The following is a 17,448-nucleotide window of genomic DNA, read 5'->3' as shown; positions in this document are numbered from 1 at the left end:
CAGGCATGTTCAGTCTTACTGTGACGTTACGTGACGATAGTGGGCCGAGGGGTGGTGGACGCAGACGACGCCGAATGCTTGAGCGCAGCCCAAACGGAGCAGAGAGATCCTCCCATTTGTAGAGTAGTGTGAAATAAGAACAAGAATAATACAGAAAATAGATCTATAATATAATGATATATAAATTTAAAAGCCTACTGATACTGGAGATACTAATTTATCAGTGTGGATGCCATGATATTCTGTGAGAAATGTGTGTGTTTTTCCTGTGAGAAGACAGCAGGCGGTTGAACCTGCCTCCTTTTGTACATAACTTGCTGTGATTGTGTGTCCAATAAAGTGCAGCTCTCTTGTACTGTTGCGGTGTCTGATTCTTTAACGAGGTTCGGGATCCGCTTTCAGTCCGTTTGTCTTTTAGGCAACTTTTACAATCATACGAAGCATTGTTGGTGGGGTGAGGTGAGTGAGATCCACGACCCCAAAGCAACCCAACAAAGACAAAAATCAACGTATTTCTTGATATTAAAGACATTTTAGGTCAAAGAAGGAATGTTTTGAGGTTGAAATTAACCCTTGAAGACATTTAATCGTCATCTTAAATCAATATATTGACTTTTGTTTCACTTTCTTCATAAATGTATTAAAATACATTGTTTTCATTTAATTCTCAACAATGCAGCTTTATTTTTGATGTTTGCTTAATTCTAAATATAATAACTTACTTCTTGATATTTGGACTTACTCTTTAATTTATACTAGGAATATATTGACTATCACAGCTTTATTGATGTTTTGAATTCTTGAATGTTTGAGCAATGAAATTAAAGTGGATGTCGTGTGATATGAAGGAATTGCGAAGAAAAACTAAATCTTTTACAATCACAAAACGGAAATAATTAGTTGTTGTTTTTTTTTATATCAAAATATTTCTTAGTAAAAGTGGTTCGTTTATTTGTGTTCTTATGGAAAATGTAACACATTTGTAAGAAAAAGAAAAGCAATTTTTTTTTAACTATTTAATAACTGGACTTTTTCACAATTGGAAAAAAAGAAAAATTGTTGTGAATCTCTACAATTTGTAAAAACACAGAATCGTTTTTTCTTACATCAGAAATCTATTTTTAAGAAAATAGGCAATACAAGCACGATACAAAGTCAGGTTAAAAAATAGGTTTATTTTATAAAGAGAGGTTATTTTCCCGTCACTTAGTCAACGAGACTTCTTTGAATGGAGGGAGTACAAAGCGACTCAGCGTCTCAGATTCAGCCAAAATGGTTTTTTAAGAATATTTGGAATCAAATTCATAAGCAGTTTAGAGAAAAAATATTTCCAACTTCATTTTATTTACAGAACAAATTCGCACTGAAACACCGCGATACGTGGATATGCTTGTATGTACAGCACATTTGAAATAGGATTTTCCAGCCCGACTGTGGTTCCAGTTCCATTTTTAACAATGGAAAGAGAAACGATGCGGATGCGGAGGTGGATTAAGTGTCCTGGCGCTGCGCTGGCCGACGGCCGTCTGCACGTCTGAACGGCGAGTTCCTCAGGTCTGAAGGAGCAGGAGAAGACATGACGGTGAGAGAGTTTCATCCTCATTTCTCATGCAATAACGCACTAGCAGCGGCGTTCTGGTACCTGTGATGATGTCCTCCAGCGCGCCGTCCTTCCCCTCACGTACCGGCGCCTTCACCTGCTTTTTCTTCAGCTCGGCTATCAGATCCATCTGAGGCATCTTCAGCATCCCGGGGCCCTGGAACGGATTCAAAACTTACTGATTTAGGACTTTTTTTTTCCAGCTGAAACTGCAATAGGGTTCATTCTTCCCACCTTTTGGGATCCAGTCTTGTTTGGAGACGGTGACGTTTTGACCTCCTGACTCTCGCTCGCCATTTTCTTCTTCTGCTCGATGTCTTGCTGCGCTTTCTGTTTTCAAGTCAGGTGCAACGACGGGGACACGATCAGCACACAATGTGGGACTCGTGGTGGAAGACCAGCAGGAGCACATCCTTACCTTGTAGGCCTTGACGAAGCGTCCGAACATGGGGAAAAACATGGACGGCTGCGTGGTTTTGGGGTTTTCTCCAAAGTACTCCACCACGGAGATGTAAGCCTCCTGGTTTGGAGAACAGTAAGTGTGTATCATAATGTTAAAAAATAAAAGTACTTACCGTATGCAGATGGGAGTGTAATGTGAATTTCAAACGTACCTGTGCCGTCATCCCGTCTTTGGTCAGAGTCTCCAGCTGTTCGCTGTTTGTTTTGATGAATTCCTTCAAGACGGGGCTGTCGTCCTGCACCAGGAACTCCTTCTTGGCTAATTCCATGCCTCGCTCCAACAGGCGGATGTCTTGAAGAATGCCGTCCAGAGAAACTGGGGAAAGAAAAACAGGTGTGTTAAAGCACGATACTCCAACTAAAACCCCGTCGGGCCGAGGGAGTGTTCGTACCGACGGCTGCTTTGTCTATGAAGTGGAGCTCGGTGTGGAAGTTGGCGAGGTCGGAGTATTTCTCCTGGATGATGTTGGTGATGAAGTGAAGCAGGGTCTGACTGCGGTCGGTGGATTTGGTCTCCAACAGCTGAAAACATGAAGGTTGTTTTAATTGAAAGCACATTCTAAAGGTCCCTGAGTGGCGGCGTGAATCTACTCACAAGGTCGAGACTCTGCAGCCTGAAGCCGTAAGCTGATCCTCTCTTGCTGCTGTTCATGTAGTTACCAAAGGCCAGGACAATCTGAGATGAACACAAACGTACAGCGTGACTCAAAGCACCTCAGACGTAACGCCAACATCTGAACAGATCTCCTGTTTCACCCACTTCCAAGATCTTCTTGAGTTTGCTTGAAGACTTGATGGACATGGAGGCGGCAATGATGGAGTTCAGTTGCTGTGGACGACGTCACAAAAGGAAATCAGTGCTTTGAATTCTCTCACAGTCGCGAGTCGGCCAGGCGACGAGCAAACTCACCGGCTGCAGGCGTTTGACGCTCTCTGGGAAGTTCCCCATGAAGGTGAGGGTGTTGATCCGCTGGGTGAGACGGGGAATCTTCCCGAAGCGTAGAATGAACTGGTCCTCGTTGGTCAGCTCCTCCAGCGGACGCCCGTCCTTCTCGTAGTTGTTGAGAAGCTTCATCTCAAAGTCTGAGGGGATGAAGTGCTCCAGCAGCTCCAGCAGGTCTATGGACAAAGACTGCTGGTCGTACCTGTCCGAGCAGAGGCCGTGTTCAGTGTTTCTGTGAGGAGGACAGTCCAGGACCGGACGCAGCAGACACACTTACTTCTCGATGGCGGAACAGATATCGGAGGATTTCATTCCTCCCTTGCGGAGAGTGATCGCAAGGTTCTTGGCCTTGTTGGCGTCAATCAGGGAAATCTTGCTGGGCGCCTGCTGGACCGTCTTCTTCTTGACCTTGGACAGGTCTGTCACGTTACCCTGGGCCCGAGTCTTGAAGTGCTCCTCGAACGAGTCCATGTTGAGCTCCTGGTGCCCACAGAGAGAAACCGTGAGGCTTTTCTATTGAATGGACGTCACAACGGCGTGACAGGACGGGAGACGCTCTTACCTCCAGGACCTGTTCGTCGTCCAGCTCGTTGAAGACTGTACCGGTCACCTGATTGGGCTTTAAGGCCTGCCAGTTCAACAGCGGCATCCTGAACTTGGTCTGAATGGCTTTCTTCCCTTTAAGTGCCGAAGAAAGAAAAAGAGTTGACGTGTTTGAACGTCTGTGAAGCTTTTACATGTTTCTGTCAGGCTGCTTACCAGGTTGAGTGTTTGGGAGTCCAGGTGGGGGTGGGGGTCCACCACCGGGTGGGGGAGGAGGAGGCGGGGGTCCACCACCGGGTGGGGGAGGAGGAGGCGGGGGTCCAGCACCAGGTGGGGGAGGAGGAGGCGGGGGTCCAGCACCAGGTAGGGGAGGAGGAGGTGGAGGAGCCGCTCCAGAAGCAGGTGGGGGTGGAGGGGCGGGTGGGGGTGCCCCCGCAGGCTGTCCTGGGACTGGGGGAGGGGGAGGGGGTGGAGGAGGAGGAGGAGGAGAGCCCGTCTGGTCTGGGGCGCCAGAAGGAGGTGAAGACGTCTGGAGGGCGGAGGAGTCGACTTCGGTGTTTGGTGCAGCCGCCGCGGGACTCTGGAGGTATTCGACCACGGTGACAGGAAGGACCTGGAGGTCCAGGCCTCCTGAGGCGGTGCGGCCCACCCGGACCAGACCTTTGTCCTGCAGCTCCTGGATCTTCTGCTCCAGCTCCGACGGCGAGTGCGAGAAGGAGGAGCCCCGGCGATCCCTGTCCTTCTCCCTCTCCCGGTTCAGCTCCCGCTCGCGCTCTCTCTGCTGCAGGGTGCCGACCTGAGAGCACGAGTCCCGCAGACTCTCCTGGAGGAGGAAGACGCCCAACAGCTTCACACCTCTGCTTTCTGTACACTTTGTTTGACGGAGTGCTCCCCCCCCCCCCCCATCATCAGCAGCATCTCTCTTTGAAAACACTTTGGTTCTCCCTGCAAACCTGAAAACCTCTTTTCTTTTAAAAGATAATGAGTGATTGTGACGCTGAGGTCACGTTATGGTTTCAGTGACAGAGAAAATAAAAAAGTGCTTTGCAGTCTGGAAGGAACTCAAACAGGTTCTGCTTTAGAACTGTGTGACGGGAAGTACCAGTCCGTCAGTGATCGGTCAGGTTTTTGGTGCTTTTTCTTCTCTTTCTCAGCTTGTTGTGCTTTTTTTTTTTTTTTTTCCACACAGAATACTTGTAGATGTCCTCTATATTCTCTGATGTTAATCATCACTTTATTTTGACATGATCACTGTTTGGTCTTTCATCTTAAAAGCTTTACAAGTTGCAAAAAAAACTTGCTCTGTGGTGTGCTGGAAGAAAAGTGTAAACTCACCCTGCAAACTACAGTAATATGTGCAAATAAAACTCCTCCATTGATTACCGGCAGATGGAGCGAAGCAGGACGGTGCCGCTCGAGGAGTCGCCACAGTATTTCACTTTTAACATCGAGTTTCACGCACACACCTCCCATGGAAATCCATCCGATGGATGTTATTGAGCTGCGCAAAATGATTAGACCCCCGAGTATTGCTATCCCCTCTGCTAATTTAGAGGTTTAATAAGTGCAAATACTCTAATCTCATTTCATGTTTTATATCAGAGGTGATTAGATTTTAACTTTATATTGGGATCATTAAGCCAAATTGATCTGCCACACGTTTGACCTCATTTAAAACAAATCACCGTGATGATTGCACACCTTCCTTCACTAATTAATCCTATTGAACATAACACCTTCCCTGATGGGCCACTTACTTTGAGCAGCTCGGTCTCCTTGGTGGCCTGCATGAGCTGAGTCTCCAGTTCAGTTATTTTCTCTGTGGCTTGACTCTCCACCTCCTGAAGTCGAGCGTTCAGCTGCAACGAGACACACGGCTGTAACATCACCGCGGATCGCCACTGCGTCGCCGCCTCTCCGAGTGCTCACATTGATGTTGTGCTCCTGCAGCTCGTCCACGTGGTCCAGGACGCCCCCTCGGTTCTCTGCATCCTCCAGCAGGGCTCCGACGTCCAGCACGTTGTCCAGGTAGGCCTGGATCTGCACCTGCAGCTTCTCGCTCTCCGTTTGCTTCAGATTCTGACACAGACACACGATTTACATTGTTTTGATCAAGCAAACAGCTCGGTAAGAAAACATCAGGGGCATAAAACTAGTTTACTTATTGAAGGAGAAGAAGGTGGAGGTGTGGGAGTTCATTCTCTGTATAATAACTTGATAACTCTACTAGCCTTCAAACATAGAAACTCCACACACACACCCCACTGCATGCTGCATTTGTGCATTTTAGGGATGTTTGAAATGATTAAAACGACTTGAGTTTGAAGGATCATTACAACATTCATCAGTCTTTCATATTGTCTGTTGATACTGTAGTTATATGATGAAAAAAAACACATCAACAATAGCTTTGACTTTTCTGATGTTAGTGATGAACAATATCCTTTTTTATTTTTTTAAACTCACCTCTAAATACTTGTCCAGTCCCAGGTGAGTGAACTCGTACTGCAGATGGACCCTGAAGTTCATGTTCTCCACGGAATGAACCACGATGTTGATGAACTGCATGCAGGCGACCTGCAGGGGAACGCCTCACATTCATCCACCGTGTGTGTGTGTGTGTGTGTGTGTGTGTGTGTGTGTGTGTGTGTGTGTGTGTGTGTGTGTGTGTGTGTGTGTGTGTGTGTGTGTGTGTGTGTGTGTGTGTGAGTGTGTGTGTGTGTGTGTGTGTGTGTGTGTGTGTGTGTGTGTGTGTGTGTGTGCGTGCGCGCACGAGGCAGATCACACAGCAGCAGATCAAACATGTGGAGTCTCACCATGAAGTCGATGTTGCTGTCGTCGTGGATGAAATACTCCATCAGCTTCTCGAAGCGGTTCTTCTCTTTGCTCACCTGATGAGGTGAAAAGGTGTGACCACACATTTTAATTAGCGCCCACATTTGTGTTTTTAACCACCTCAGCAAACACTGGGATTATATACACTGTACTTAAGTATAAATACAGAAAATAGTGCAAATATTGGTATTCGGGAGAAGCAGTGTATCACTAAAAACAACTCGGTTACAGGTAAAAGTAATGTTTAAATCTATTCAAACCACTGAGTATTTCATTGAATTGCCAACGAGAGGCCTTTCACACAATGTTTCTACATAAACTACATCTTTCAATACTCAGAGGACTAATTAGAATCACTCTTTTCAAAACAAATTTAGACATAAACCAGACATTCTGGCTACAAAAAAAAGTGCAGAAAAAAGCCTTTGACTGTGAATTTCTCTCTGTAGCAACTTGTGATTTTGGAGATGACATGATGTAAATTATACTTAACTGTATTGAAATACTAAAAAAAAAAAAAAGAAAATGTCCACCCTTGTTTTCATGGAAGGATAGCTAAAGTTTATCTTTTGCTATTTTGACCGTTTGAAATTCGTACTGAATGACATTAATAGGAATTTTAAAGTGTGAAACAAACCAAAAGTGAACTTATTTCAGATTGTATAGCAGAAAACCAACAATTTATTGCTTTTCTTTTGTTGCCTTAAACAACTTTATCGGGAAGATTATTTCTACTATGACTGTGCATTCGATCAAAGATTTTGTGTATTAATATCTTGCCATATATGAAAAACAGAGGTGTGTGACCATAACTCATCTATTTCAATGTAAAGCACCAGGACTTCATGTATCGTGTATTTAGAGAGTGTTTATGTAGTGTGGAAGAAATATGACGAAATCAAGCAGTTATGGTCATTTGTCTCAGGAAGGTTTAAATACGAGTGAAGTGATATAGTTGGATGAACAGTACAAGTGCGCTAAAATTGTACTTTATAATCATTTGTATTTAGTTACTTTCACTATATAATATTTTTGGACCCGTTTATGACAGTTCTTTGGATTATTTGGCAAACTTTTATTCCACCATATATGAAATCAAACATTTAACTCTTTCTTTCTTTCAGAATTAACAGCAAAAGACAAAAAAAACAAAACAAAACAGAAAACTCAGTATTTCTCCCTCTACCCTTCCACTCATGCGAAGTGTGTGCACCGTACTTCTTGCCACCCTGTGACTGTTGCACGTTAACTACAATTATTTTAAGAGCGGACTGACTCACTCACGAAACGAGTGATGAAAGAAGAGGAAGTCTAGAGCGTGACTCGTGGGCCAAACCCGGCCCGTCGGAGGGGACCGATCGGGTCCGCAGGAAGTGGAAAAGAGGGCAAATAATAAATGAGCTGCGGGGTGAGAAATGAGGCCGCATGTGGCTTCTGAACATGCTGAGAACTCAAGTCACAATGAAACCATCGCCTGAGGGTGAAAACCACCACAAAAACCCAGCCCCCTCACCTCCTTGAAGTTGTCGAAGGCGGAGAGAGTGATGTCGTGTCCTCCTCTGACGAGGCAGACGGCCGCCAGCAGCTCCAGCACCAGAGCTTTGGTCCTGCGGTGCCACAAAGGAGGAGAGGTGGGCGGAGGATGGAGACGGAACGGCCTGGCGTTCTCACAGATTAATGCTCTCACCTGGGATTCCTGCTGTTGAGGCTGAGGGTGATCTCGTTCACGCAGCGCGGGTGAGTCATCACCAGATTAAATCCAGACTGAAAGCAGATGGGAGATATAAACAGTTGTTTCTAAAATAAATAAATAAATAAGAGCTGTTACATTGAAAGAGAGAAGAAAAAAACAAGGTTTGTGTGCAGAGAAAAAAACGTCAACTGTAAAACCGGGATTTTAACAGAAATAATGAGCGTCAAATTTATGTTCTACGACCAACGAGCCGAGTGCTCAGAGAGAGCAGGGGGACTAAAGGAGTTTTCATCGACCTGCTGGCAGAGAAGGTTCCACTTGCTTTGCAGATTTTAACGAGCGATTTGGAGCCACTCAGACTCTTACCTGGTAGTTCATGATGGCTCGCAGGCACATTATGCACACGTGCACGTCGTCTCTCTGGAGGGAGACCGGGGGCTTCTTATGAATCTTGTTCCCCAGAGTGGATATCCTGTAAAGAGATATATGTACGTGAGAGGAGAGAGGAGCCAAACTTAAAAACACCTTTGAGCAGGTTGTGTGTGGAGCTTCCAGACTGGACAGAAATATGGCATCGGGATAAAGAATATTTCAGAAAGGATCGGAAAGAGGCGTTGAGGTTATTATGTTTTTCACACACTGTATTAGTATTAACACGTTTGGTGTTAGTAGGTGAAGTATTCATTTATTAATTTATACATTTATTTATTTCCAAACATGTATAAAAATAGAAAGAAACAAGAGAAAGAAACAGAATGAATAAAAAAAAGAGACTCTCATCCAAATGAATAATCCAGAGATCACTTGACACACGCTCCATTTTTACAATATGTGTGTGTCACATGTTTGAAAAGGGAGTAGGAAGAAGTACGTATAACTTTTTTCATCCTGTCCCTTTACATCTTCATCGTTGCAAATAACACAAAAGATTCCTTCATCAGTAGAAACTCCTCTCTAGGTAGTTTGATGCTTTTCACTTGAAATCGCTGACATTTCTTTTTATATAATCTGAGACTGTTGTGACGGCGGTGCAAATTCTAAAAATGTTCCAATAAAGTGATAGTCTGCTGAGGAACAAAATTATCTGAATCATAATGAAAAATAAATTGTCTGCAGGGTGCCCAGTGCATTCCAATATATTTTTAATATTTGCCGGTTAACCCTACCGACCCACCTATCCATCTATGTACACAAAGACATGAGTATAAAAGTGAAAAGTTTATTTTCATGGTCTTCTAAGAAAAAGGCTCTACGCCTCATCGCCTCAGCAGCACTACAGTCAGCCACCATCACACCACTTCTGCTTTGCGAGAGTCTATTTCCTGACTCTCTTTGTTCTCTGACAACAAAAGGCAGAGTGCACAAGACGCACTGGGGCGTCTGAGGATCTCCTCACCGGACGGTCAGGGCTCGGGCAGCTCTCGTCATCCCGTGCGACTGGAAGCCGCCGCCGGGGCTCTTGCTGAGATCTTCCATTGACCTCTCCACCGGCTTCGCTCTCTCCGACAGGCTGCCGCCATTCTCCACGCTCTCCACATCGAACCTGCGCGGTGCAGAGGTGGAGGCTCGGTGTGGAACGATGCAGCCGTGGGGAGACCGGAGACTCCCGTCACACTGGCCTCAACATGTTGCGTTGTACTCACGACGTGTCGCTCTGTGCGTGGGACAAGTACTCCACCAGGACATCCAAGCCTTTGTTCTGCTCGTTGAGAAACTCCTGGGCCCAGCTGCAGCGAGGGACACAAACACGAGAAACATGATGACGTATGAAAGATTCTGTCCCTCGACTGAGGTTAAATAAATGTCTTTACCATGAATCTTAAAGTTGCAGTATGTGGGAGTTTTCAGGCTACAGACAGAGCAACACTTCTCTCCCAGGGCCTTTACTTTGAAACATGCAAATAGAAACTTTGGTGGCGACTCAACTTTGCTGAACCTTGTAATTAACACCCTTGCTTTTGGTTTATTTCAAATCTGTTGTGATATACTTCAATTTAAAGTGTGCGGACTCCTTCATATACTCTCCCGTTCCTCCCTCGCCACCTTTCACGCTCAGGCACAGAAACAGCCTGAGTTTGGAGGCACGAGCAGCTGGTGGCTCCCAGGTTAATCGCGTCGGGCCAGCGTGTTCGCATCAAGCAGGTGGCCGACGACAACAACCGCAACGCTAAAAAGACTGAAGCGGTTTGTGTGGGAGGTTCTCAAGTTCTGTAAAATGGACCAAGGGTATTTACAGAAAACGTAGAGCGAAAGTATCTGTTAGAGGAGGAATGAGATGAAACTTGTTGTGGAAGGTTTGTTTATGGCCCTTTACTGGCAAATTCTATTATACCATCCACAGTATCAGTTTGTAACACAGCATTGAGGTCATTTCGTTGTATTTGTTGACCATGACAAGCAATCCTGAAGTGAAACTTTGACATTACGACGGCGGTCTGGGCTGTCCACGTAATGATTTATGGTTTCAGGTTCGGTTGTTTATCTTATTGAGAGCCCCATTAGCTCCCGACTTATTGCAGGCGCTATTCTGCCTGGGGTCTCCTTTTTTTTCATTACAACTTTTATTTACAAAATGCATTCCAGGCAACCATGGCGCTATAATAAACAGCTCGCCGCATTTGATTTGTTTTACAGCCCGGTAGAGCACACCTCCTTCCACTGCTCTGACGTGTACCACAATTGTGATTATGGGCAAAAAATGACCATTTATTATGTATATTTTTATGTATTTTTTTTATAACATTTCTAATAAATGTTACTAGGAAGTACTTCAATCTACATTTGATCTGTTAACCAGGCCAAACTATTATAAACTGACCTCACATTAGTTCTCTAAGGGCAAACCAAAACGATCCGTGCCGCTTCGTTTTTAAGCTTCATGTAACTTGTGTAAGTTATTTTCACTTGTGTTTGACCAAACAACTGATGCATAATCTAAGTAAGAGAGTACGAGTGATTGAACTAGTTGTTTGGTCAACCACTGAGGAAAGTACCTCCTACGAAAGACTGTGTGCAGTGTGACATGTTAATTTAAAGAGTTATTTTATTGTTTTCTGACTTGCAATGTTAAAAATGCAGTGTGCAAAACGCAGAACTGCACTGTTTAATTATCTTGTAATCTGTTGTGTGTCCATAGAGGAAGCGTGACATCCTGCTTGACGGCTAAAAGAAGGAGTCAAGTTGACATCTCGTAGCTGGAGATGGAGCGATTACATGAGGCGAGCAGATGACTTCATTCCAGAACTCTGGGGCACAAATCCAATGAAAAGAGAGAGTTTTTATGTCGCAACATGACAGTGCAAAGTCCTCTCAAGACAAATTAGTGTCTAAGTTTGAAACCGTGTCAAACAGCGACCATTTGAGAACATTAAAACGAGTTTATTCTGGTCGAGTTCTGTGATCTCGGCAGCTGATCTCAGCTGCTCAAATACTTACCGCTTAACTGCCATCACGTGTTGGCCCAACAGAGGGCGTGGGCGGTAATATTTGTCGCTGAGTTTTCTGACATTTGAGCCAAATTACTTTTGGCATAAAACATCATAATGTGACTAAAGCTCATATTCTCACCCAATGTGATTGGTGCGTAGAGATATCTCCAGGTCCTTGAGCACCTGAGTGGCATCTTGAACTCTCTTCTTTAACTAAAGAAGCAGAGGAGATGAAAGTGAACCAATGATGATGCAGTCGAAACACGTAGACGAGTAGAGCAGCGCTTCCCACTGACCCTCCGGGACACCCCTCCTTGATCCTGGTAGAAGCTTTTGATCTTGGTCAGGTAGGTGGACGGGGGGCTCTTCACCTGGAAACGCTCCTGTTTTGGGGGCGGAGCAGAGGGGGAGAAGGTGGAGTCAACCGCAGCCGGAACAACGGTCGGACAAGATGTACCCTGACACACAGCTTTTGGATCCGTTATTGTTGGTAACAGACACAAACCGCTGTCTGTTTCCATGCCGACGCCTCGACCAGACGCCTTCCCAGAAACGATGCTGCGAGGTTTTGGTGCTACTCAAAGCTTCACAGCACATTCTACATTTTCAGGTGTTTTCATTTTTAGCAGAACCAAACCCGAGTGGCGAGTGAAAACTCTCACCTGATCACAGATCAACTCCCATTTCTTTTCATTGTCATATAGACTCAACAGACTGAGTTTATCTGGAGGCAAGTTCATGTAGCTCTGAAAGAGAGAGAAAAGCAGTGTTTTAGCCACTCAGATAAGATAAGATAAGAAAAAAACAGATTCACATTATTTCACAACAGGGCATCAATTGCACTGTATTATGTGGTTGTTTGTTCACACAGAAGCTTTAAATCCAACAAAACCACATAAGAGTTTAAAGTGACAGAGAAACAGCAAAGAGGTCATTGTTTACATGTTTGTATTGATGGTTGTTATATGATGATCAAGGGTGGAGGTCGGGAATAAAAAAAATCTCATGTTAATGCTATTCATTCATCCTGAACATTTTTTGTATACGTGAAGTGATTTTTTTTAATGTAATCTTATGTTTCATCGGGTAAGATTATTTGATACTTTTAAAATTACGAGCTGCCACTGAGTCCGGCCACCTTGTCCCTATTCAAGTTGTGAAAACTGAAAGAAAACAAAGTAGAGTGTTGTTCAGTATCTACATTTGTTTCGCACCTTGTAATCTTTATTCATTTCATTGTTTATCTGAGGAGTGCGCTCTAAACATAAATATTTCACAGCGAACTTGAATGAAATACCTGCCACTGACAATGTGGCTAGAAAGTAGTAAAATCTTTGAGTGGCTTCTCAAGTTCAAGTACTTTACTTATTAATGAATAGTTTTTAATTTTACTTGTAATTGAGTACAGTGTAACAGTAATTACACTAGATAGATTTTCGGCACTCTATATACTTGACTTCAATTATATTTCTGGGCCAGAATCGTTTAAATAAATAAATAAATAAATATTTATGAACTGTTTCCACAATTACATTTAATTATTATTAATTACAATAAAAAAATGTATCCGATCTTTTAACCATAAATGTGAACACACACCACACATTTCTGTGATCGTTTCACTCTCTGCATACCGGGAGGCGCGCCCACCTCCACAGTCTCTCAGCGCAGGTTGACTCAACTATCTGACGGGTTGACATATCAGTGGGTAGAAAGGGCATTTTCAATTTGAGTTATCACTCTGCAGGGACTCGTCTGACTTCCTTTATGAAAGTTATTGTCCCTCTCAGAGGATTTCAGCCCTTAAATGAATTGTGACCCAAAATGAAGTGTCTTATGAGTGATCCTGAGCCAAACGGGACACTTTGTGGGGGGAAAAGGCAAAAATCTATTCAAAGAGAAGTGACGCTTTACAGCAATAAGATTCCATTTGCACTCCTACACATGTTTTGCTGATTCAATATTTGGATTTTTCTCTAAGATACATGATCATGCACCTGTTCTGAAAACTGATCCGAAACCTTTACTAACAATAAGTCATTTCAGTTGACTCAGGGCGTGTAGTTCTGGGCAGCCCGTTCGTACCTTCAAGCAGCAGTTTCTGTTTGACACATTGAAAAAAAGAGAAAGAAAAGACACAGAAACGGAAACGGCCCGTTGGTGTGGAGCCGAGGAGTCAAAGCTGCATCGTTGGTGAGACGAGGGAGTGGTCCCCCCTGTGGTTTTGTGGCACAACACGCACCCACCCGGAAAAAAAAAGGCAAAGTAACACTTATGTCTTCATATGAGCGTCTGTATGAATTCCCCAAATGTGTTAACACTGTAAAAAGGAAGAAGAGACACTTCTCATTTCTTTAAAGGGATGGTGATGTAAACACCAAAATGAGATAAATGAATCTCAATAAGGCTTCAGTTTATCCGGTTCCAGAGGGAGCTGAAGTCATCTATTGCCAGAGGGGCTGTTTTTAGCATTAAAGCAGCAGACAGAACCGTTTTGTCATGAGTGAGTGCAACATGTGACAGAGAGGTTGTGAAATCGCTCATCCTGAGGGCACATTTTCTTCTTGTTGCGTTCAGTTTTGCGTCGTTATCTCATCTCAGTATACCATGAATTAGTTTACTCACTAAATTGTGGATATTAAAAATTCCGACCGGGGAGCATTTTGGGGGTATTTCTCCGCTTAGAGACTTCAGAATCATTATAAAGACACATGGTGAGGCAATTATAAAAACAAATATGTCAAACTGAGCAAAATCAAGGAAAAAGATTGATTGAATGGTGTACAGTGATACTGCACTGCAATACGATGTGTGAGTCACAGCAAAAACACTCCAATTATGAATTAATAAACCTCCTGGGTTTAGGTTTAAAACCAGACGCTGTCATGCTGCTGACATTCAATCGTATGTTTAAGATAAATCAACCAGATCAGTTGCACAAACTGGGAGTAAGCGCAAATAGATAAAACATTCTATCATTGATACTATGATAATAAACATTGTGCATGTGTGTTTTCCACTTTTAAATTACAATTGCCAGTTTAGATTAAAACTTAAAGAGATGCACAAGTTGCAGTATGAGGTCATTTGTCCAATAAAGGATTTAAAAGTTGATGTAAAATGTAATTATACTGTTTATAGTTTATAGTTATATGTAACTTGGCTTGTATACATATAAGATACATAGTTTGCATAAGTTTGGGTGAGAATGTGAAGCCGCAGAATAGATGATCTTCCTTCTTTTGAGTTTGATGTAATTACACATCATACACAAGATTACAGGTTACATAAACATATGAAACATATGAAACCGCCATTATTTTAACAACTTCACCTCAACATCTTATTGAATCAACATACTTTTCTAAAGCAGTTTGATCAGTTTCAAACAGGATTCACATCTCATTACTCTGTGATATGTAAAACCTGCTGTTTCACAATAAATACTGTACATCCTGATTGTCGGTGAATGAGAAGAGTTTTAGCAGCTAATGTTAAGTTTTCTTTTCTTTAAAGTTTGTTTTCTGTGGAAGTCTGAACAACGTGTAAGGCTCGTAATCTGATGTTTCTCAACAGTTCATATTTTAGTTGGAGTAAATGCTAAACATCCAGCGTCACAGGTGAAACATAACCAGTTATTGAAATACAATGTGGATTCACTTGTATAAAACAACAGATAAGTTGTTTATAAATGATTGTTTTTCTCTTTGCCCTCTGCTAACCAGATTGAAAATTGGACTTTTTGTTGGTTCAGTGTTTACGTGATGGAGGCGTCGTGTTCTTCATCAACGTCCTTAAAAAGCGTGACGTCACTCCTGTATGGAACACGACCAGAAAACCATGAAGCAAAATGTTTACATTTTTTATTATGGTGAGCAAAATGCAAGTCACTGTGAGCGAACAAAGATATGAAACTTCAGGATTAAAGTGGATTAATTCAAAGATAATTCAACTCATTGATGGACTAAATTCGACTTGTGTCAACATGACATCAGATTACAGCTCATTTCTCTTTTAAATATTCAATCTCTAAATTCTTCTCTTAGAAATATGGTTAATGTTTTTTCTTCTTTTTTTCACCGTAAATACGAAGACAAAGCTAATCCAAGATTAGGAGCGCCTCTGAACAACGTGTTCTCGTGTTGTTTGTGATCTTAATTCGAAATGTGGTCGTGACACTGTTTGAGTGGTTTTTGCCTTCCAGCTTGATGTACGACTGTTGGAGGGATGGTGAGGCTGTTAGTTTTCCGGTCCTGTGCTCTCATCTCATGTAAATGTGTTGCTCAACTTCCCCTTCGGGTGCCTGCTGCCTTTTGTACTGATCACCCTGTTCCTGTCCTGACATTCTCAGTCAAACAGAAGGGAAAACTTTTAAAAATTAATCTGGGTCCTTGTTGTCGGCGGAGGAACGTACTGGATGTACTCTGATCTGTGATGTGACCTTTTGCTTGTTTTGCACCTTGTTTACATTGTTCTCACACACTTCAACCACAGTCTGCATGTTGTCACGAGCATGTGTGTGAGAGGAACTCACCAGCACCACGTTGAAGCGCTCCTCCAGCTCCTGCTCTGGGGGCATGGGAAGGTTTGCGGCGGACGGCTGCTTCTTCTGCAGGGTCGGTGTGGGGTCACTCATGGTCGACGCTGTCCCGACTGAGTTCCTGGCCTCTCGGCTCTCGGAGCCTTCATACTCCAAGCCCCCGGCAGCCGCATTCCCCATCACTAATCTCCACAAGTAATCCAGGAGGAAATCTCTGTGTGGCCCTTTTTTCGCCTGAGAAAATCTTTGTATTCCAAAGCAGAGTGACCAAAGGTGATCACTCTGAATCAAGAAGGCCTGAATCTAACGGAGTCTCAGGCCTTCGGGGTCAGAGCATCAAGTCTTTGATTTACCAAATCAGCACTGGTGCTGAGGACGGGGTCGGTCTCCTCATGCTTAGGGTGTCTCTCACCTCTCTGTCAACGAGTTCCTCTGAGACTAAAGATCCACTGATGTGTCCCTCAGTGTCCTCGACATCAGTCGACTGAGAACTTGTCTGACGCGTGTTGCACAGGACTGAGAGGAAGGAGAGGGGAGTGTGACACATTCTGCAACATAGAAACCGCACAGGCACAAAAGCAGAAGAGAGACTTCCTGTGCATGACAGCGGCAGAACCTGGGGTGGAGGACGGGGTGGAAGATAAACACGATTACCGTTGAGCAGGCTGTGCAGGCAGGAGCTGTAAGATGGCTGAGGTGAAAGGTGGCGCTGGGGTGAAACAAGACAAAAAAGAGGGTTGCAGATACAAACAAACACAAACACATCAGCAGGTGCAGATGTAAAACTCCTCTTCTTTGTTTCACACAATAAATCTCATCATTGAGTGGGGGCAGCTCCACTGGCACCTGGGGTAACTTTGTTGTTTTGTTGTTGTTCTCCGGGTTGTCCATGACAAGACAAGACAGGTTAAGTAAATACAAGACACAAGGAAGAATTGTCAAACAGCGCCTCTCAGTGTTTGAAGCAGGTTACTGTATTGCATCGTCAGGTAAGTGTTTACTTAAAGAAAGTCATCGCAACTTGTTTTGTGCCTATTTTTTGATATGAAAACCAGCGTCGGCTGGCGGTAAATGTCTTAGGTGGGCCTAATCATTATAATTAAATTTCAACCTATGTTAACTTAATTTGAATACAGTGCGTGTATAAAACCCATTACAACAATCTTGCCTTTTTTAGATTGAGTAATAAAACATTATAGTTTATTTTAAACAGCTGGTGAATAGAGAGCACTTATTAAGATGACACTTTTATTATATACTTGTATACAAATACAGGCATAAAATTATTGTGTTTTGGGGCTGGTTTACTTGAAATGACAGGCTGAGTTTAGAGAAAACTAAAGGTATATCAGGTATATTTTCATTATATACCAATTTATATTACAATCCATAAATATATAAATA

The 17,448-nt window shown here is 43.3% G+C and overlaps 1 protein-coding gene across 1 annotated transcript; it reads right to left on the bottom strand.

Moving 5' to 3' along the window:
* Positions 1–915: 915 nt before the first annotated feature.
* Positions 916–16,564, bottom strand: fmnl1a (formin-like 1a). Its single transcript, XM_080487644.1, has 25 exons — positions 16,039–16,564; positions 12,167–12,250; positions 11,801–11,887; positions 11,644–11,717; positions 9,720–9,803; positions 9,473–9,619; positions 8,443–8,548; positions 8,071–8,147; positions 7,897–7,990; positions 6,365–6,439; positions 6,015–6,125; positions 5,478–5,627; positions 5,306–5,407; positions 3,765–4,371; positions 3,568–3,683; positions 3,283–3,485; positions 2,973–3,207; positions 2,823–2,891; positions 2,658–2,738; positions 2,455–2,584; positions 2,215–2,378; positions 2,019–2,120; positions 1,835–1,930; positions 1,643–1,757; positions 916–1,556 (listed from the first exon to the last, which is right to left on the bottom strand). Exons 1-25 carry the CDS (start codon positions 16,222–16,224, stop codon positions 1,492–1,494), a joined length of 3,360 nt encoding a protein of 1,119 aa, XP_080343770.1. The 5' UTR covers positions 16,225–16,564; the 3' UTR covers positions 916–1,491.
* Between the last annotated feature and the right edge of the window lie 884 nt (positions 16,565–17,448).

The sequence above is a fragment of the Lipophrys pholis genome (assembly GCF_963383615.2).
Source record: "Lipophrys pholis genome assembly, chromosome: 19".
Taxonomy (NCBI): domain Eukaryota; kingdom Metazoa; phylum Chordata; class Actinopteri; order Blenniiformes; family Blenniidae; genus Lipophrys; species Lipophrys pholis.
This window is presented reverse-complemented; position numbering and strand designations above follow the sequence as displayed.